Here is a 22,101-nt window from a genome sequence, read left to right as displayed (position 1 = left end):
AATCCTTTGGACAGAATATCGTCGTGTCATGTGCCCCAGATGCCAGATATGGAGCTACAGGACTTGTTCGCCAGTAATGCCTTGGTCCTATCCCTTCTTTCTCTATCCATATTTTTCTTTCTTTTTTAATATTTATTTTTTTAGTTTTTTTAGGTGAACACAATATCTTTATTTTACATTTATGTGTTGCTGAGAATGGAACCCAGTGCCTCATGCATGCTAGGTGAGTGTGCTACCACTTGAGCCACATCCCCAGCCCCCCATATTTTTCTTAATGAAAATATTTACTCTATACCTTTACATATTGCATATTTGTAAATCATTTTTTATTTCTTCAGGAGCTCATGATGCAAGTTTGCCTTGAATCCCAGAGACTTTGGATTGAACTTTTGGGCAGTTCTGGAACTGTTGAGACATTGGGTGAAGGGAAAGTGAGGAACAAGAGATGGGTAAGCGAGAAATGAAAGATAGAGACAAGGCAGAGTTACAAATGAGAGTTTATTTGTCAGATCTCACAAATAAAGGCTATTTCTCTATAGTATAGAGAGGCAAAACAGGCTTGAGGTTTGGGACTTTAATGGGGGATGCCAGGATCCAGCCCCAGCGGGGTCCAGGGAGTCCTGAAGGAGGAGTGGCGTCGGCAAAAAGATGAGACAGGAGTTGTTCCGTTTGAGCAATCTTCAGAGAGAGAGCTAAAGCTGCTTTCTCTGGGTCCCCTTTTTATTACAATTTTTCTCATCATTATAGATTTACAATACGTCATTGATTATATAATTTAAAACTTTGCCAAGACATGACATTTCCTTAACCATGATTGAGAGCACACCAATCTACATCCTTCCAGGATATGACCCCCAGCCATACAATCATCAAAGTACAGAATCATCAATAAAACATGTCACCAATTTACATCCTTCAGATTTTCCCAAGATTTACTATTTTTCCCAAGATATGTTATTTTCTTATTAACTAATGCCAAACTATGTAACCAGACTCCAAGTCTCCTAGCCAATCATTAACCTAAAGTACACCTGTACTTTATTTTTAATCTAAAATTCCCATCTAAAAAAGTCCCTTTAAATCTTATATTTAAAATGTCCTAAAGTTTATGAATCATCCTTAAAACATATCAGAAACCTATACAACTAAAGACTTAAGAATTTCTAAACTTAAGAATCTAAATAAAATAATAATTCTAACATTATTCTAAAACTGTGTCTTATAAAGCTATCTTAATTGATTCCTAAATTTATTCTCATAAAACTGGTTGAGCTGCTTTCTCGAAGAGTTTCTTTGTTTCTCAGTCAAGGTACACTAGTTCTCAAAGAGTTTGTTTTTCAGTCAAGGTGCACTAGTTCTCAAAGAGTTTGTTTTTCAGTCAAGGTGCACTAGTTCTCAAAGAGTTTGTTTTTCAGAGGATGATTGTTGTCTGTTATTAGGTTTGTCCACAATGTACTAAGATAGAAGAATAGCCTTTTATTTTGTCCTTGATATGCTGAGGGATGGTAGAACGGCCTCCAAGGCATGAACTACCTGTTCTGTTCTAGCCATCTGAAATTTAATTTGTTTGGCATTTAACATACTTATGCCTCCTGTGAGAAACATAAGCATGAAAATGCAAAGTCCCAATTACATAAAAAAGGGTCTCATGGTTTCGGTTACCCACCAACCAGCGTGGCTTTGCCAGCATTCATCCTCACTGTGACCCTGTCAAGACAGTGGGAGAGCGGCTTTGCCAACACTTTTTCTCACTGTGACCCTGTCAAGACAGTGAGTGGGGGATCGCCTTCACCAGGGGGAGGCTCAGGAATCAGAGATGAACAGGTCCTAATGTGGGCAGTTAAGGGTTGGTTAGTATGAGGAGTTTCTTTCTCAGAAACTCCCAAGGGTGGGAAAGTGAAACTTTTTCCTTAAAATGGCAGCTATCACTAAAGATGGCCATCCAGATGCTAAGCAAGGACCTTATATTTGGGACTTTTGGTAATGGGCTAAATGTATTTTGCATTGTGAGATAGTCATGAACTTTTGGGTGCAAGGGGCAGAATATTATGGTTTGGATGTGAGGTGTTCCCCAAAAGCTCGTGTGTGAGACAATGCAAGAAGGTTTGGAGGAGAAATGATTGGGTTATGAGAGCTCTCACCTAAGCAGTGAATTAATTCACTGATGGGAATTAAATGAGTGGTAACTGAAGGTGGGTAGGGTGTGGCTGGAGGACGTAGGTGATTGAGGGCATGCCTTTGGGGTACACATTTTGTGTCTGGCAAGTGGAGTCTCTCTCTCTCTCTCTCTCTCTCTCTCTCTCTCTCTCTCTCTCTCTCTCTCTCTCCCTCTCTCTCTCCTTCCTGATCATCATGTGAGCTGTTTCCCCACCACCACCACACTCTTCCCCTGTGATGTTCTGCCTCACCTCAAGCCCTGAGGAATAGAGCCTGCTGTCTATGGACTGAGACCTCTGAAACCTTGAGCCTCCAAATAAACTTTTCCTCCTCCAAATCGTTCTTGTCAGGTCTTTCAGCCACAGCTGTGAAAAGGTGACTAAAACAATCTCACTTTACAAGTTCATCTCTGTGGTTTTACCAGGTGCCTGATAAAATATAAACCACCTGTAGAGAAAAGCATTGTTATTTGTGTTAGGTAGTAGGTAGTAGCTTGCAATGAGCAGTGAAATGCATAGCAAATTCATAAGTGTTCTTTAAATAACATTAGGGTCTTCTTTAAACTACTTTCAAAGTAGATGAGAAAGCAAAGGGTGGTAGTTAATTTGTAGAAAATAAACAAAAGCAAAGGAACTAAGGAGGAAATTAGTCAAAAGAAAGGAATTAATGGAACTAACTCTTGACAGAGTCCATTGATGTTGATGTGAAGCTAGGAATTATGACTATAGGTATCTCCATCTGTCTGGGAAGGAAAATTTCCTTAGTAGCACAGGTGTACTGACTTCTGACCAGTTATTGATCCAGTGCCCACATTTATGTGGGATTGACTTATACATAAAAGTCCTCTAAGTAGGGTGGCCATCATGACAGTTCCAGAGAGGACCAACTAATGTAAAAAACTCTGGTGCCTGACATGAAGGAGGAATTGAACACCTTATTGGCAAAGAGTACACAAAGTGGTCCCCAGTTCTGGTAAATAATCAATTTGGACACAGTGTTGTCTCCTTTGTCATTCTCTGCACAGAGATCTCTCTCTCTCTCTCTCCCTTCCTCCCTCCCTCTCTCTCTCTCTCTCTCTCTCTCTCTCTCGTTTTCCACTGTGTCATTTTGCTTTTACTTTACTTTCACCTTTCACTTATAATAAAGTTCTCTTATGTGGCTTTTTGTGTTTGACTTTAAATTTTCTTTCATCAGAACACAAGAACTGAGATTTGGAGTTTCAGCTCCCCACTTTCCTGTGACAATTGTAGGCTCCCAACTTTTTCTACACATAAGCAATGCCAAATACAGAATTAAAAATAACCAGGGCTCTGTGTTACTTGCTTCTGGGGTTGATTCCCCAGCACATACACAAACCTGATATATGTACACACACACACACACACACACACACACACACACACACACAGTCTTTGAGTGAAATCCAGCAGAAACAACCACCAGAAATAGTCCTGCAAAGAAATTGCTCTTGGAATTATCAGAAGCAAACAATAAAATAATTTTCCCCTTAAATAAAATAAAAAAACAACTGACAATTTTGGTAGGTACATGGAAGCTCTAAAAGTTGATAGAGCAGATGCAAAAAGGAAATACAGATATTATGATAGATAAATACAGTAACAAAATTAAGAACTTCATGGGTAAGGATAATAGATTAGACACAGCTAAGAAGACTAAATGAAAAGCTAAGCCAAAAGAAATCTAGAATGAAACATTAAGAAACAAACAAACAGAAAAAGAACTTTGGATGTAATTCAGTGGTAAGAGCACTTACATAGCATGTATCAAGCCCTGAGTTCAATCTCCAGCACAAAAAAAAATTATATATATATATATATATATATATATAATATATTATATATACACACACACACACAGAGAGAGAGAGAGAGAGAGAGAAGAAAGGATAGATATGGAGGATACAGTGAGCAGTGAGCAGCAGCTATAACATAAGTTTGAAAGAAGCTAGGGCAGAGACTGCATTTAAAAACATTAAAATGAATATTTTTAGTACCTATAAAAGCAACCAGATCCCAAATAAAAGACAACAAGTTTCTAGTAAGATAAATTAAAAGAAACCCACACTTAGATACATAATAGTAAAACTTTAAAATGCTAAAGATCAAAGATAAACTCTTAAAAAGTCTATGGTCATTTTATAAAATGCCCACTCCTCCTCCGATGGGTGGAGATTCCCCTCAAATGTGAGAAAGACTTGCTTATAAAGAATATAATGTAGTAGATGGGCTGGAGTTGTGGCTCAGTGGTGGAGCACTTGCCTAGCAGGGGTGAAGCACTTGGTTCAATTCTCATCACCATATATAAATAAATAAAATAAAGGTCCATCAACAACGACAAAAAAGAAAATAATGTAGTAGAAATGATAGTGTCCAAAGTTAAGTCATGAAAGATATTGCCATTTCTGCTCTGCACACTCTTTGTGTTGATTCATATCTGGAATGTCCCTCAAAGTCTCATTTTGAAAGCATGATCTCCTAGCAAGGTTCAGAGGTGGAGCTTTCCAAAGTGATTGCATGAGGGCTCTGACCTCATCAATGGATTAATCGCTTGATGCCTAAATGGACTCTGAGGGGAGGGACCAGTACTAAGCCCTAGAAGGGTTTAGCTTCTCCATGGCCCTTTCTTCCCCTCTCCTTCCCACTTCCCTCTGTCTCCTCCTCCTCTCCTTCCTGGATGCCATGAGCTAAGCAAGTTTCCTCTGCCCCACCCCTCCACCATGATGTTGGAGCCATTTAACCATGAACCGAATCCCCTGAAATAATGAGTCAAAACAAATCTTTTCTCCTTTAAGTTGTTCTTGTCAGGCATTTTGTTTACAGCAATGAAAAGCTAACACAGATTGATTCATCTGGGGAAACCCAGCTGAGTTACTAGAATCAATTGTCAGCCATGCAAGTGAGCCAGTGCTATCCAGGAGTCAGTGCAAAGAGAACAATGAATTGTTCCCTGTTCTGTTACCTCTGTACCCAGTCAAGCCTTCAGATGCCTTCAACTTCAGCTGACATCTTGACTATATTCTGAGCCAGTACTTCCCATATAAGGAGCTTCTTTAATGTTTGACTCATGAATACTTCAAAGTTTATTTTTTAAATCATTACATGTGGGGGTTATTTGTTATGCAGCAATTAATAACTAACAACATTGTAAAGCAACTGATAACTAACACAGGAGACATTGTAACAGCCAATATCATCAGCAGTAATGAAAAATAGGATAGTGGAATGAAATTTCCAAAGTGTTGTGAGGAAATAATTGACAACACAGAATTCAATACATGGTTAAAAACAAAGACATTTTCAGACAAACAAAACCTGAGAGTTTGCCCCTGGCAGACTACATTAAAAGAAATTCTCAAAGTTGAACTTCAGGCAGAAAGAAAATGATTCCAGACAAAAGGATGAAGATGTAAAAAGAACAAATAAAGGATAAGTTATATGAGCAAATCTAAATCAGCATTAATGATATATACTAAAATAATTTGTAGTTTTACAAAACAGAATTAAAGCCAAGCACAGTAGCACACACATGTAAATCCCAGCAACTGGGGAGGCTGAGGAAGGACTGAAAATTCAAAGCCAACCTCAGCAACTTACTGAGGCCCTAAGCAACTAGTAAAACCCTGTTGCAAAACACTAAATAAAAAGGGCTGGGGATATAAAGCACCTCTGGGTTCAATCCCCAATATGAAAAAAAAACCAGAATATATTCAAGATCAATAGCATACAGATCAGGAAAGAGGTGAATGGTGTTAAAGTGTTCTACATATTGTATGACTACATGGAGTAGGGTAGAGATATTCATTGTTACTTTTTCCTTTCTTTTCTTTCTTTCTTTCTTTCTTTCTTTTTTTTTTTTTTTTTTGGTGCTGGAGATCCAACCCAAGCCCTTCCCAAATTAAGTATGTATTCTGTCACTGAGCTTTGCTCCAGCCCAATAAATTTAAATTTTGTAAAAAAAAAAAGTACTTTTCCCAGAAGACATCTTACTAAATATAAAAACCTATTAAAAAGTTAATAGTAACTAAGAAAATGAGGTAGGGAAGGGAATAAGTTCAGAAGTGGACACAAACATATTTATGACAAGATTGGGGTAAAGTGTGTCTTTTTAAGAAAGTGAATCTTGGGCAAGTGGATATTCACATTGACTCATTCACAAAAATCAATCCAGATGGATTGCAGACTTAAATGACAGTTATTTTAGTCAGGTGTTTCACTGCTATGACCAAAAGACCTTACCAGAACAATTTTCTTTGTATAAACTTTGTTTCTTTTTTTAATATTTATTTTTTAGTTTTAGGTGGACAGAGTATCTTTATTTTTATGTGGTGCTGAAGATGAACCCAGTGCCTCATGCATGCTAGGCGAGGGCTCTACCACTAAGTCACAACCACAGCCCTAGAACAATTTTTTTAAATTTCTTTTAGTTGTAAATAGACTTTTATTTTATTTATTTATATATGTTGCCAAGAATCAAACCCAGTGCCTCACATATGCCAGGCAAGTGCACTACCACTCAGCCATAGCCCTAGCCCTGACCAGAACAATTTTAGAGGAGGAAAAGTTTATTTGGTGTTCATGGTTTCAGATATCTCAGTCCACAAATGGCCAACTCCATTGTTTTGGAGTGGAGGTGAGCAGAACATCATGGTGGAAGAAAGCAGTTCAGGACATGATACCAAGAAGCACAGAGAAGGAGCTCAGCTCTCCAACCACACCCCCTGTGACCCATATCCTCCATTCCCACCCTACCTGCCTATAGTTACCACCCAGTTAATTCCTATCGTGGATTAATGCACTGATTAGTTTAAGGCTTTCATAACCCAACCATTTCACCTCAAAACTTTCTTGTATTATCTAATGAATGAGTTTTGGAAGGACACCTCATATCTAAACCAAAATAATGGGTAAAACAAAAAAAATCAGAAGAAAGTAGGAGAATGTTTTCATGACCTTAAAGTAGGCATAGACTTACTAAATGGGAAAAACTGATCAATTAACTCAGATTAAAATTAAAAAACAGATTTTTCAGACACTTCTAGAAAATTTGGGGGGAAATATATTTGGCAGTATCCACCAAAGCTAAATTTTGACTTAGCAATTCCAGCCCTAGATATATACCTAACAGAAATACACAGGTTCAGGGATGAAGCTGTAGCTCAGTGGAAGAGCACTTGCCTAGTATGTGTGAGGTACTGGGCTCGATCCCTAGCAAGATATAATAAATAAATAAATAAATAAAATAAAGGCATTCTGTCCATCTACAACTACAAAAAAATAAAATAAAAAGAAATATAAAGGTTCAGATGTTCCAGTTTATATAATCTCAGGCTGCTTTTGTGCAAAATGGCAGAGTGTAATAGTTCTTTCAGAAGCCATATAGCCACACCTAAACACATCTACCATGTAGCCTTTTACAGAAAAAAGACTTTGCCAGTTCTTGGTCTACAGGGGAAAAAAACAACAATATGCATAAGTATCTCATGATAGTGGTTTTACATCAATTCTAGAAAGCTCCCTTTATTTCTATGACCAACACTTTCAGTATACATCTTATAGCTATATAAAAGAATAGAATAAAAGGTTGTGCTATATTTTATTCTGATTTGTTAAAGGGATATTTAAAACAGTGATTCTCAATGGCCAATCCCCAGATCACTGACCTGCCATGAAATTTTCATTTGTCCATAGTGAAAGGTAAAAAGTAAAGACAACTTTGGCAGATTTTCATAGTGTTAATTCACTATAATGGGCTATTTATCATAATTACATCTTTTCTACATTTTTAAATATTAAAATTCCCTTTTCTGAAACAATGCTGATAATAAGTTGTTAATTTTAAGACAGCAAAATTAGCAGTTGATAACATTTATCCAATCATTCATTTCTGAAGTATTGTGAGGAAATAATAAAACATAATCGTTCTTAAAATCTAAAGGTTAGAAAACCATTGATTTAGAGGCTTTTGCTCCAATATGGTTTCTCTAATGCTGCATATACTTCATGTATCATTGCTGAAGGAATTTCTTAAAATGTATTTTGCAGTGTCTAATAAGTGAAGAACTACAACTGAAGGCTTTCCCACACTCATTACAGTCATAAGGTTTTTCTCCAGTATGAATTCTCTGATGTTTAGCAAAGGATGAGTCATGCCTAAAGGCTTTCCCACAGTGACTGCACTCATAAGGTTTCACTCCAGTATGAACTCTCTGATGAATGGAAAGATGTATTCTCTGACTAAAGGCTTTCCCACATTCCTTGCACTTATATGGTCTTTCTCCAGTATGAGTTCTCTGGTGCTGAGTTAGGTATGTGCTATGGCTGAAGTTTTTATTGCATACATTACAAATGTAGGGTTTCACCCCAGTATGAATAATCTCATGTTGCCTCAAGTGTCTAATCTGGAAAAATGCTTTTCCACAGTCTTTGCATGTAAATAGTTTCTCTCTAACATGAGTTCTCAGATGCTGGATCAGTCCAATGCTCTGGCTGAAGGCTTTCTCACATATCTCACATTCATAGGGCTTCTCTCCAGTATGAATTCTAACATGTTGAGTAAGGGATGAAGGATGTCTAAAGGTTTTCCCACATTCCTTACATTCATAGGGTTTCTCACCAGTATGGATTCTTTGATGGGGAATAAGGGATGAACTTTGGCTAAAGGCTTTTCCACATTCCTTACATCTGAAAGGTTTCTCTCCAGTATGAATTCTCATATGTTCAGTAAGATGAATGAGTTGTTTGAAATTTTTTTCACAAATGTTACATTCAAAGGTTTTCATTTTTGTATAACTCCTTGAATGATTAATCAAATCTAAATTGCATTTGTTTCTCTTTCCAGGTGTGTCATTTTTATGGTCTTTTGTTCTTGAAGAGCCTGTTAGTCCTGGGGTAATTTTTGAGCTAAAATTAACTTTTTTGTCAAATTGCTTAGATTCTTGGCTTTTCTCTTGAGTGAGAATTTTCTTATGGATTGAGGGGATTGGCCCCTCAGGTGATCTACCTTGGTTTTCCAGGTAACTTTCTAATTTATCACATTTTGAGACTCTTCCCAATGTAGAATACAAGGTGCTTCTCCTTGTGGACCTTTCCTGTATCAGCCCAGAATGTAATTCTTCCCATGAAATTTCATTCTTTAAGGTTGATTCTTTGGTTTCTGTTTTATTCGCCAAGTCTGAAAGAAAGCCAAACATAAAAATGATCCATACTTACTGCAGATCAAAAATTAAATTGCCACAATGAGAACAGATGGGAAAATATACATACTAGCTACAGAAGGCTTGGACTGTCTTCAAAGTGATCCTGCCACCTAAAGAGCTGATATGAAAGCATGTGAAGAAATGGTAAGAGGAAAGAAGCTTTGAAAATCAACGAGGAGCTCATCCATGTGAATTGCTAAAGGGAATAAACCAAGAAAATAAGGGCAAATATTTTAAAATATGATTAAGAAATACAGAATTCTAGGGTTGGGTTGTAGCTCAGCAGTGGAGTACTCACCTAGTATGTGTAAGGCACTGTGTTTGCTCCTCAGCACCACATATAAATAAACAAAGGCATTTTGTCCATTTACTATATGTGTATGTGAGGGTGTGTGTATGAATATATGTGTGTGTGTATACACACATATATTCTCATATATATATATGAGAAACAAGATTTTTTTAAAATATTTTTATTAGGTCACAACACTTTTATTTTATTTATTTACATGTAGTGCTGAGGAGCAAACCCAGGGCCTCACATGTGCTAGGCAAGTGCTCTACCACTGAGCCACAACCCGGCCACAGAAAAGCAGGATTCTAACACTATATTTCTAAGAAAAAATAATTCTTTAAGAGAAAAGTACTTTTAAAAAAATTCTAGTTGGAGATATAGCTCAGTGGTAGTGTGTTTGCCTAGCATGTACAATACCCTGGGTTCATTCCCCACAACCACAAAACAAGTCTCTCTCACACTTTTTAAACATGACAATCACACTTTTTAAACATTACAATATATGTGAAATGTATGTTTCATATAATTAATTGTGTTATCATATATATTATGTATTAGATAATTACATAAAATATTATATTAGTAACAAATAAGTGGCTTATTATTTAGTCAATGTATTGATTAAAAATGGGGTTGGCCTCCTCCTATCTGAGATGAGATTCCCCATGTCTTAGGATTTGAGAATATATACACACATTTCCCAGCTATGTCTGTGTAAATGTATACATTTCTGTATACATGGTTTCACATACATATTTGTACAGAAAAAGGATCTTGGTATATATACACAGGTCTGCATTTATTTTGTTGTGGTGCTGGGGATTGAACACAGAGCTTCATACAAGCTAGCCAACTGCTCTACAACTGAGATAAACTCCAATTTCTTGTTTTGCTTTATTAACTCAACTATATCGATGAGCCTCCATTTATGTCTTCATGTTTAAACTTTTCTCATTCTAACAACTGCACTGCCTTCTACAGTAAGGACAAATGATAATTTAACTTTTCCCACTAAAAATATTTAGATTATCTCCAATTTTTCACTATTACAAGTCACACGACAATCTACATTACTATGCATTTATTCTTGTACACTCTTGCCATATTCCACTGGATTTTCTGCAGAGAAACTCTTGTTGTGAGTACACTCAGTAAACAAAGGCCCCTTAACCTCCTCACTCCCTGAATTTGATCAGTCTTTATAATTTTGCTACCTCTTATGAAGTAGAAAATGGTTTCTCAATGTGTGAGAAAATTCTATATAAGGATAAAACTATCTATTCTATCCACAGTATATCTGGAACATTTTTGAGAGAGGTACTTTCTATGATATTTACTCTTTCATCTCTATGCCCATTTTGGTTCCTTCCATTCTAACGTATCAATATTTCCTGCCCAGAGATAAATTTTATTCCCTAGGATTAATCTCACTTTAGTAATCACACATAAAAAGGGCTCAGGTATAGCTGAATAAATTCTGGAATGGGATTAAAAGGCAAGCAAGGATTTTGAGATTCCTTATTTCAGGGAATAGGGAGTAACATAAGGTGCATGCCTGTAATCCCAGCAATTTGGGATGCTGAGGGGGAGGATCCCAAGTTCAACATTAGCTTCAGAAACACAGTGAGATTCTAAGCAACTTAGTGAGATCCTGTCTCAAAATAAAAAGGGCTGTGGATGTGGCTCAGTGATTAAGTGCCCTGCATTCATTTGGGGGAAAATAATAGAAAAAAAGTGATAAGTTACATGGCCAAATCTGGTAGTAACATTCAAGATGATTCAAAAGAAGAAAATAAGACATCAACAAATCCAACTAGAAATTATAATACAGGTATAAAATGATGAAACTCGCCACTGCATCAAAAATAAAAGTAGAGGGATGGGATTGTGGCTTAGTGGCAGAGCACTTGTCTTGCATGTATGAGGCACTAGGTTCGATCCTTAGCACCACATAAGAATAAATAAATAAAATAAAGGCATTGTGTCCATCTAAAAATAAATAAATAAATAAATAAATAAATAAATAAATAAATAAATAAATAAAAGTAGAAGCAAAACTGACAAGTAATATCAAGGAAGAAGGATGGGGAATGAAGGCAAACCTAAGTAGAAATGTGATATATTCTTTTTTAATTTTTTTAATTTATAGATGGATATAATATCTTTTATTTTATCTATTTTTATGTGGTGCTGAGAATTGAACCCAGTGCTTCACACCTGCTAGGCAAGAGCTCTACCCGTGAGCTGCAACCTCAGCCCAACACATTCTTGCTAATGCCATGATTTCCAGAGACTGAAAGAACAGGGTAAGTCAGCATGAGAAACCTGTTTCGAAGAGAAGACAATTTCTGTTTTTTAATTTTCTGGGTTTGAAGTGACAACAGTGCTTCTGTATAGAGATGCTATAAATGTCAGACTATGTGGCTATGGAGTTCATATGGATGAACAAAGCAGTGGTGAAAATTCAAGCATGGAACTGAGAGCTGAAAATATCACAATGTATTTGTGGGAGTTTCCACAGAAATACAACAGTAGTATAAAGGACAAGAGGCTCCCTGGAGATTGAGGCACAGACTATGGATGGTCACTGAAATCTGTTCTCCCCATTTTTGGACATACAACTAAATTATATCTCCCAATCTCCCTAGAATTAGACTGAGTGAGATAACAAAGGTCTCCCTTGCTAAGTGAATGAGAGGAAAGTGATGTGAACCACTCTAGGCTGGACCATTTAAACTTCCTAAATGAGCTCCTTTGTGCTCCTATTCTACGCTAACTACATGCAGATACTGAGGAAACCCCAGGGATGGTGGCGCCACAGAGTAGAAGTAACCCTGGTCTCCGAGTTGTGAGATAAAACTGTCAACTGACCTAAACAATTCCTTCAGAACAGTATATGATTAAAAAAAAAATTCGATGTGAGGAAATGGCTCAAAATGTGCTGTGGAATTTTAAAGTCTATTTGTTGTAGTAGGTTAGCCTATCTTAACAAATCAGGAAATTACATATCTGACTTTCAAAACACACTGATGAGAGCCACTGAAAAAGCAACAGGAGGGAGACTAGAAAACAATTACTAATCTACCTGGTGGAGGAAAGGATACCAAGGTGGTGAAATCTATATAACCTAATGCTGCCATCTAGAATAATGGTATGAGAACTGTAGAGTCAGGATGATTAGAATTAAAATATTGATTCCTGACAGACATGGTGGTGCATACCTCCAGCTACTCAGAAGGTAAGAAGATCACTAAATTTGAGGCAAGTCCAGTCAACACAGACATAATCTGTGCCACAATCTCTGAGGAGCCTCTTATCTTTTATACTGCTGTTGTATTTCTGTGGAAACTCCCACAAATACATTGTGATATTTTCAGCTCTCAGTTCCATGCCTGTATTTGCCTGGATTTGGGAGACTTATTTTCACCATTGCTTTGTTCATCCATCTGAACTCCATAGCCACATAGCTTGACATTTACAGCATCTCTATACAAAAGCACTGTTATCACATCAAACTTTGTCTCAAAAAAAGAAAAGACTGGGAACTGTAAGTCAGTAGTAAAGCACCTGCCTAGAATGTGGGAGATCCTGGGATCAAATACTAACTAATTGGTACAAATTTCTTTTTTTTCCCTCCAGGAACTGGGGATTAAATTCTGGGGGTGCTCTACCACTGAGCTATATCTCCATTCCTTTTTATTTTCTATTTTGAGACAGGATCTCACTAAATACCTTGCTTCAGTCTCCCAAGCTGCTGGGATTAAAGCATGTACCACTGCTCCTGGATGTACAAATTTCTTAACCAGCCTTCTTTCCCTCATTTGTAAGATGGAGGTAGTATGGGATTTCCAGAGGCAAGTGTGGTAAAAACCTGTCATCATTACTTTTCTTAGACGTTGAAGAAGACTGTTAAAAGCTGTTAGAATTGCCAGGTGCAATGGCCCACGCCTGTAATTCCATGGGCTGGGGAGGCTGAGACAGAAGGATCTCGAGTTCAAAGCCAGCCTCAGCAATGGTGAGGAGCTATGCAACTCAGTGAGACCCTATCTCTAAATAAAATACAAAATAGGGCTGGGGATGTGGCTCAGTGGTTGAGTGCCCCTGAGTTCAATTCCTAGTACCAAAAAAAAAAAAAGCTGTTAGAATTGGTAATAAGGAATTCTCTAGTGATTTCTCAAAGAGCCATAAGTTAAAAAGAGAATTAGAATTGAAGCTCTGATCACAGGATAAGAATTAGAAAAATAAAATAAAATGAAATCTTTGAGAGAGTGAAACCAATGATAAAATGACAGAATGAGTGAGCTGTGTTTAATGAGAAGAGACCTGTGAACTTCAGATATACGAAGGAAAGAAGCTATGATCAGAGCAAGGCTTGGAACACTGGATCAAGGGAAGATTACAAAATCAGGTCAAGAGAAAGATCAAGAAGGCATCTATTATATTTCTCTGACTCCATAGAGACTAGCAAAAAGATGTATATGTGGGAAGCGGGTGAAAGGTGGAAAATTAAGCTTTCTTGTGTGCACCATCTCCCCATGGCTGGAGAAGGCTTTCGGGGAATTTTCTGGCCAACAACATCATAAGGCCCTACCTGCCTCACCCTTACCTGAACATGAACCTCCCGAAATCTTTTTCTCCGTCAGCCATGGTTCTTCTCCTTTCTCCAACTGGGAAATCACAACAGGTTTGCAAAGTTGATATCCTGCTAATGGAGAATAAAAGACTGTACATGTTGAGGTCAAAGAACCATCCCAAGAATTTAAAAAATAGCCCTCTGATATTCAGTCTTATGAAGGATAGAATAGAAACAGTGAGGCAAAAGACCACAGCAATTCAGACATGGTGTTCAGAAGGTACTAGAAATCTCTAGTACAGAATCAAAAACTCAAGCAAAGTCCTGAGTTTGGAAATAAGAATTTTCTTCCAACAGGAGAACCAATTTTACAAGGGGAATCAATCCTTACCCACTGAGACCAGGTTCCCATAGTTCTCCAGCATCACCTCCCGGTAGAGATTCTGGTGATCAAGGGCCAGTTGCCCCCACTCCTCCTGAGTGAAGTCCACAGATACATCCTTGAAGGTTAACAGTTCCTAGAACATCAAACACATTCCTTTCAAGCTGGAGTTCAGGAAGTTGTTCTGACCTTGTCTAGATGCAAAAAGATTCCAGTCAAATTTTCCTGGATATCTGCTTGATAATTGTTTGCCTGATTCCCTGTTGGAGATTTTAAATCAAAGCACAAAGCATGTAAGTTGCAATTTGATTGAAAGCAAAACACTCACGAAATATTAAGAAGGCCACAAAATGGTATGTAAAGTAATTTAGATTAAGGACAAAACCATTCAGGAATATTTGGGGAAAAGGAGAGTTCAAAGGGGGCTAAGGCCACAAGATAGGGACCTTTGTTGAGCTGAAAGAACTGACTAAAGTAAGAATACTTTAGAATGAACAAAATATCCTTAGTTAGGTTTCTCTATTAAATAAGGAAAGTATGAGAGAACAGAAGATTTTAGGAGGGAGCATGAATTCTGCCTTCTAAGGAAAGATGGATTGTAAAGTACCAGTATCTTCTTTGATATTCAGTCTTACAAAGGATAGAGTAGAAACACATTCCTTCTCTTGCTATACTTGTGCCCCAGGGGCTTGATCAAAAATTTCTCTTAAAGGTCAACTAAAAAGTGACTTCAAAGGATACTGGTACCTGATTCTTTTAAAATGTTACTTAATGGACCTGGTGTGTAGCTCAGTTGTAAAGTATTTGCCTAATAAGTCCTAGGTTAATCTTAGGACTGCAAGTAAGTAAAATAAAATTAAAATAAATATATTTTTTTAAAATTAAAGGCTGTTTAAAAGTAAAATAAGGGGGCTGGGGATATAGCTCAGTTGGTAGAGTGCTTGCCTGGCATTCACAAGGCCCTGGGTTCAATCTCCAGCACCACAAAAAAAGAAAAAAAGAAAAAGTAAAATAAAATGAGCCAGGCACAGTGATGCATGTCTGTAATCCTAGTGATTTGGGAGGCTGAGACAGGTAGCTCACAAGTTAGAGGCCCAGCAGCAGGTAGCTCACAAGTTAGAGGCCAGCCTCGACAACTTAGCCAGATACTCAGCAACTTAGAAAGACTCTGTCTCAAAATAAAAAATAAAAAGAAATGGGAATGTATTTCAGTGGTAAAGCACCCCTGAGTTCAATCATAGTACATAAAAAAACAAAATGTTGTTCAAAATATCCAATGTTTTATTTATTTAATGTTTGTCTTTCTCCCAGATAGTTTCTGAGTTTTAAAGGCAATACTTCCACTCTCACATGCACCTCAACACAATTTTTAAATTTGTTGGATAAATGACTGGAGGTCTGCTTAAAACAAGAGGTTTAATGAGGAGGGTTATACCAGAGAGGAATCAACTGATGCCACCAAGTTTCCTGAGGAAGAAGAGGCTACAAAAAAAAAATCCAAGAGATGGAGTCAAAGAAAATCAAAGTTTGGAGATAAGCAGGATATGTAGCTCAGAGGGAGAATTCTTGCCTAGCACACATGAAGCCCTGAGTTCATCCTCAGCAGGAATCTCCAGCTCACCTGGGATCCCGCTGTCAGGAGCCCAGGAGTCATTTCATCCTTGCAACTTTCTCCCTGGGACTCATCAACTTGCTGAGATGGCAGAGCTGGGGAAAGAAAAGAACCATGAAGGTGGCATCTTCCCAAATCCCCCAAGGAGAAAAACTACAAGCACAGATTCATTGAATGGGGCTCCTCCCCTAATATACTCACAAAGAGGGACATTAAGAGCAACTCAAAAGTATCCCAAGCTTCCTTAATGAGGAGGACCTGCAGTGTGTTGCTTAGGTATTAAGGGTCAGTGCGGTCCCAAAACAGATATATCAGGTCATTCCTTTGTTCAAAAATCCTCAGAGATTCCCCACAGCAAGAAAGAAAAATCCAGATACTTCACCGTGAACTTCAAAACCCTTCACAACCAGTCCATAACTACTTCTCCAAGTGTTAGCCTTTTCTAATTGCCATCTTTCAGCCACTAGACACACCTGCCCACACAATCCTGTTCATTCCTTGAACGTACTTGGACAGGACTCAGCTCAGTACTTTTCTCCAAATCCTATACTTTGTGAAAACAGAATATCTTTCAGGTCCAGTTCAAGTGAAATTATCTCAGACACCCTTAATGAAAAAAAAAGCTTCTTTCCCTCAATTAAGTATGAGCATATGGGGAGAAACTGGACCTTGTTCATTTTTTTCTCTGCTAAAATGCTAAGAATAAACCATGCCAAGATGCTAGAATTTGAGAATTAAAGGCTGAAACTGAGGTATTAAAAATATGAACTAAATAAAATAAAAAATAGGGCTGGGGGTGTGGCTCAGTGGTCAGGTATCCCTGAGTTCAATCTCCAGCACCCTCTCCCCGAAAAATATGAACTATAGGGGCTGGGTTTATAGCTCAGTGGTAGAGTACTTTCCTGGAATGTGTACAGCAGTTCAATCCTCAGCACCACATAAAAATAAATAAATAAAACAAAGAAATTATGTCCATCTTCAACTAAAAAAAAAAAATTTAAATACGAACTATTTGGGCTGAGGGTGCAGCCCAGTGGCAGAGCACTTGCTTGGCATGCATGAGTCACTGGGTTTGCTTCTCAGCATTACACAAAAATAAACAAATAAGGGGCTGCGAGTGTGGCTCAAATGGTAGAGTGCTAGCCTAGCACATGTGAGGAACTGGGTTTGATCCTCAGCACCACATAAAAATATTGTATCCACTTAAAACTAAAAAATAAATAAATAAAATAAATGCATGCTGTCAGTCTACAACTACAAAAAAAATTTTTTTTAAGTACAAACTATAAGTTAAGGCCCATGAATTACTGTCTTGTATTTTACTACACCTTTACATCCTGAATAATGGGCACCCATATAATTAAGATTTGTCATTTATCTATCCGTATTTTTCTGAACCATTTCATAGTTGCAGGCATCATAATGTCGCCATCTATCTTTGCTGGCAACCTAATCCTGGGTTCACAAAACCTGACTATTCCAATAACTCAAGAAAATGACAAAGAAAGCACACAACCACACAGACTTACCTTTTCAATAATCTGGAGCTGGCTCTGTGACATTAAGGGTCCTTGGAAAGAGAGAGAGCCACTGGAATTCTTTATTCTTATATAGGGAACACACAAGGGGAGGTTCCATGGAACATTCTATCCCCAAAAGGGCAAAGGGGCAGGATTACAAAGGAACAGGTGAGTGTAGATCAACCCCCGCAGGTGATGCCTACACCTGGAGCCATGCTTGCTATCCAAGCTGGGACAATGCCCAAGTCAATGAAATTAGTAATTGGTCAGGGCCCCAGGGCATCAGGACTTGAAGGCGTCTGCATTCATGGCAGCTCCCAACAATAATACGTCAACTCTAAATATTTCAAATAAGAATATTCTTTGTATAACCATAATATCATGTATCATAATTAAGAAAATTATTGTTGTGGAATTACTGTTAATTCCATATATCATCCATATTCATATTCAGTCCATACTCACATTCCCTCAACTGTTCCCAAAGTTTCTTTTATTCTGGATTTTTTCCAATCCAGGAGTTAATCGAGTTCAAACATTCAGAGTGGTAGTTACCTCTAATCTATCACTCTAGAATGGTACTTCTATTTTCATGACACTGACTTTTACTGAAGAGCCCAGAACAGTCTGACTGCATTCTCAACTTTACTTCTTCTTCCCCTAAATTTTCTGTAAACAAGAAGTTCAATCTGTAAGCTTAATTTAGGATCAAGCAAAATATTTTTGTGGATGCTATGTGTATATATAGCATTGTCCATAAACTACAAAATGCCAAGTTATTCCATTATTGGGATATTTGATTGGGATGGTGTCCACCAGACCTCACCATTGGAAAAACCATGATCTTTCCTTGACATTTAGCAAGTAATCTGTAGGGTGTAATATTCTAAAACCATGTGAGTATCTGTTTCCTATCAACCTTTCAATTATTTCACTTGCCATAAAATATTAGTTATTACTGGCAGTGATTTTATAGAAAATTCTATAGCTTTCCCTCACCAACTGAAGATGTAAAAGGCAAGATAAATGCATCATTCAATCACATAATAATTTATTTTCTTTATCTTTGTTTTTTGTGGTACTGGAAATTAAACTCAGGAGCACTTTATCACTGAACTACATCCCCCAACCCTTTTTAAAAATATATATTTTTTTTGAGACAGGATCTTGCTAAATTGGCAAGGCTAGCCTTGCACTTGTGATTCTCCTGCCTCAGCCTCTCAAGTTGCTGGGATTACAGGTGTGCATCACCATGCCTGGCCATAATAATCTATTTTCAAAGTAAGAAATCAGTGTATTAACCACCTCCAATATTTGCAAATGAGCCCTTCTCTCTTCTCTACTTAAAAAAAATTGTAGTTGTAGATGGACAACATGCCTTTATTTTATTAATTTATTTTTATGTGGTGCTAAGGATCAAACCCAGTGCCTCACATGTGCTAGGCAAGTGCTTTGCCACTGAGCTGCAGCAACAGCCATCTTTCTCTATTCTAAGATAGAGAAAGAACATGTGGAACTTTTATTTATTCAAGGTATTAAATCAATAAAGAACCCAAACTGTCCAGAATTTGTCCATTGGGATTCTCTTGAACCTGGGTTCCACAACCTTTGGACATATGTCCACCAGTCTTTAAGCTCTTCCTTGTTTTCTAGCACAAGATACTCCAGGTATGCTCTCTGCTGCCTTCTGCTTCTGACCTAACTACCAACTCCATTCTGCTCTTCAAGTAGGTGGCGAAGAATTGGTTTTGGGCTGAAGTGACCTCTACTACTTAAGAAAACCCTAGACCACCCCACACCCATTATCAAGAACTCCAAAGACTTTTCACCCAGCTGTCTCCCCAGAGATGCTTCTCCTCCCTGGTTCTACCTTCCTTCCCACACTGGAGGAGAATGCTTCCCTCCCTCCCCACCCCCACCCTATTCTCACCTTCTGCTTCAAATATTTTAGTCACATCCTCCCACAGGGGCGCCCCCTCTTTGGCCTTCCTTGGATGGTGCAACTTCACCCAGGTGCTGGCCTTGGTGGGCAGGGTGATCAGGAGCTGCTGTGGCATGATGACTTCTGCACTCCTTTCCCAGGGACTCTGCCTCATCCACAGTCCTGACTGGGCTTGTCCACTTTCTGATGAGGAAACTGCTGGGACCCCAGACGGGGGGTTTCACAGCTGTACCAGCCTCCTCTAATAACCAACTACTGCTCCCCCGTGTCCTCAGTCTCAGGAACCAGCGAGGAAATACAGTACCGTAATCTGGGATGTGGCTTTTTTTGTCAATGGCTCTCAAGACACATCCCCCACCTTGGATTAACCTGTCAAGGCAGCTGGATGCTCCAGGTATTTATTGAGCCACCCCACCCCCTACAGTCTCCTGGAGATGCTGAGCAAAAAACATTAGTGTCAACAAAGTATCAAGAAGCCTCAGTTATACCATCAGCTTCTAAAACTTACAAAATCACCCTAAAATATTCAGAAAAGATGGAAGGAAATGGTGGATAAAAAAACATGTCCAAAAACCTGAAGGTGTCACTAAACACAAAGAGATGAAGATCCTAGTTTCTTGTTACAGGCACGATTATGCTTAAAACAGTCTGCGATTTGGAACCGCAAAGGATCTGGGTGTGAATCCCAGCTCCTTCCCTTCACTGAGGCAAATGACGTCAACGCTCCATCCGGGTTCTCCCTCCCTAACCAAGAGGCTATACTGAGACAAATGACGTCAACGATCCGTCCGAGTTCTCCCTCCCTGACCGAAAGGCTACACCTCGCTCGTGGGCAACGGCGCAGGGACCTTTTCGCAGCCTGGGTTTGAGTCAACCGCTCAGAATCAGGGCGCACCGCGCGTGACAGGGTGAAGGCGAGCAGTTGCTGGGGCTTCACGGCTCATTGCCCTCCCCAATCCCTGGAGCGTCCCCGTGCCCCCCGCTCACCGGCGGGACAGCACACCAGCTTCTGGGCCGCAGCCCGCAGGACTCAGCGCAGTGCGCCCACGGTGCCGTGTAGCGCCGGGGAGGCCAGCGCGATACGCGTGCGCGGTGGCCTTGCGTGTCCTTCCCGGCGTCCTCCGCCAGATCGGGCCTGGGTGCTCGCCCCGCCCCTGGTCCCCTCGATTGGGACACCCAGAATGCGAACCCAATAAGCCAGCTCCACTCATAAGAAAGGAGATGGCACCTTGAGCCCCCTGCCGAGGGTTCACGTCAAAGTGCCTACCGTGGACCTTTCAGCTTTTGACAAAAAATAACGACTGGAATCACTTTTTTGTTAAACTCCATGGACACCACGTTCTTGAATAATATGTATATGGAAAAAGGCTAAAAATTGAATGTATTGCAGTGTTTAATTTAAAGAATACAACCAGCTAGCTTTCTGTTCTACCATTCAATAAAAGTTCTCACGTTAATTGCCTTCCTTACATTTCTGAAATGTCAGGAAAAAACCACAAAAGCAGGAAAATAGTGGTAACCTGTAATCTCAGCTAACAGGGGTAACGGTTGCTAACATTTGATGCGCAGTCGGCTATACTCACACACTTCGTTTGTTTTTCACACATTTTAAGATATTTACCATAGAAGTCGGGCGCAGTGGCGCACACCTGAAATCCCAGAGGCTCAGGAGGCTCAGACAGGAAGATTGCGAGTTCAAAGCCAGCCTGGGCAACAGAGAGGCACTAGGAAACTCAGTGAGATTCTGTCTCTAAATAAAATACAAAATAGGGCTGAGGATGGGGCTCAGTGGTCGAGTGCCCCTGAGTTCAATCTCCAGTACCAAAAAAAAAAAAAAAAGACATTTGCCATAGAAATTATTATACTCTAATGCTATTTTATTGCTGGATTGTCTCCCCTCAACAAAATAGTTGTACATTGTTCCAAATACTGTACATTTCTCCATTAATAGCTTCCAAAAAATAACAGTTTAGAAAATAGACTATGGAACTTGCTAGGTACTATGAACTGAATGTGGACCTTCAAAATTTATGTTAAAACCCTAACTCTCAATGTGATTGTTATCTAGAGATAGTATCTTCATGGAAGTAATTAAAATTAAATAAAATTAAAGTGTGGGACACTGATCTAATGACTTTTCTGATCTTATAAAAAGAGACACCAGAAGGCTCTTCTCCCTTTCTCTATCCAGTCACTGGGAAGGAAAAGCCATGTGAGGACTTCAGGAGCAGGCTCTGTCTGGACTTCAGGAATAGAATCCTAGTTAGAAAACTACCCCTGCTGGACCTTGATCTGATCCCCCAAACTGTGAGAAAATAAATTTCTATTGTTTAAACTACATAGTCAATTAGTATTTTGTTGTAGCGGCCCAAACCATCTAATTTGTGAGCATAAGTATTTACAA

General features: G+C 38.7%; 1 protein-coding gene across 1 annotated transcript; it reads right to left on the bottom strand.

Annotated features, from left to right (window-relative positions):
• Positions 1-479: 479 nt before the first annotated feature.
• Zfp69b (ZFP69 zinc finger protein B) lies at positions 480-20,674 on the bottom strand. Its single transcript, XM_021735962.3, is given in 6 exon segments — positions 480-8,205; positions 8,207-9,348; positions 14,275-14,370; positions 14,633-14,759; positions 16,245-16,330; positions 19,686-20,674. Coding segments are annotated over 6 exon segments (1,647 nt in total). The 5' UTR covers positions 19,852-20,674; the 3' UTR covers positions 480-8,175.
• Positions 20,675-22,101: the final 1,427 nt, after the last annotated feature.

The sequence above is a fragment of the Ictidomys tridecemlineatus genome, chromosome 11, assembly GCF_052094955.1.
Source record: "Ictidomys tridecemlineatus isolate mIctTri1 chromosome 11, mIctTri1.hap1, whole genome shotgun sequence".
NCBI classification, from domain to species: Eukaryota; Metazoa; Chordata; class Mammalia; order Rodentia; family Sciuridae; genus Ictidomys; species Ictidomys tridecemlineatus.
Note: the sequence above shows the minus strand (reverse complement) of the source record. Positions and strands in the feature narration are given on the sequence as shown.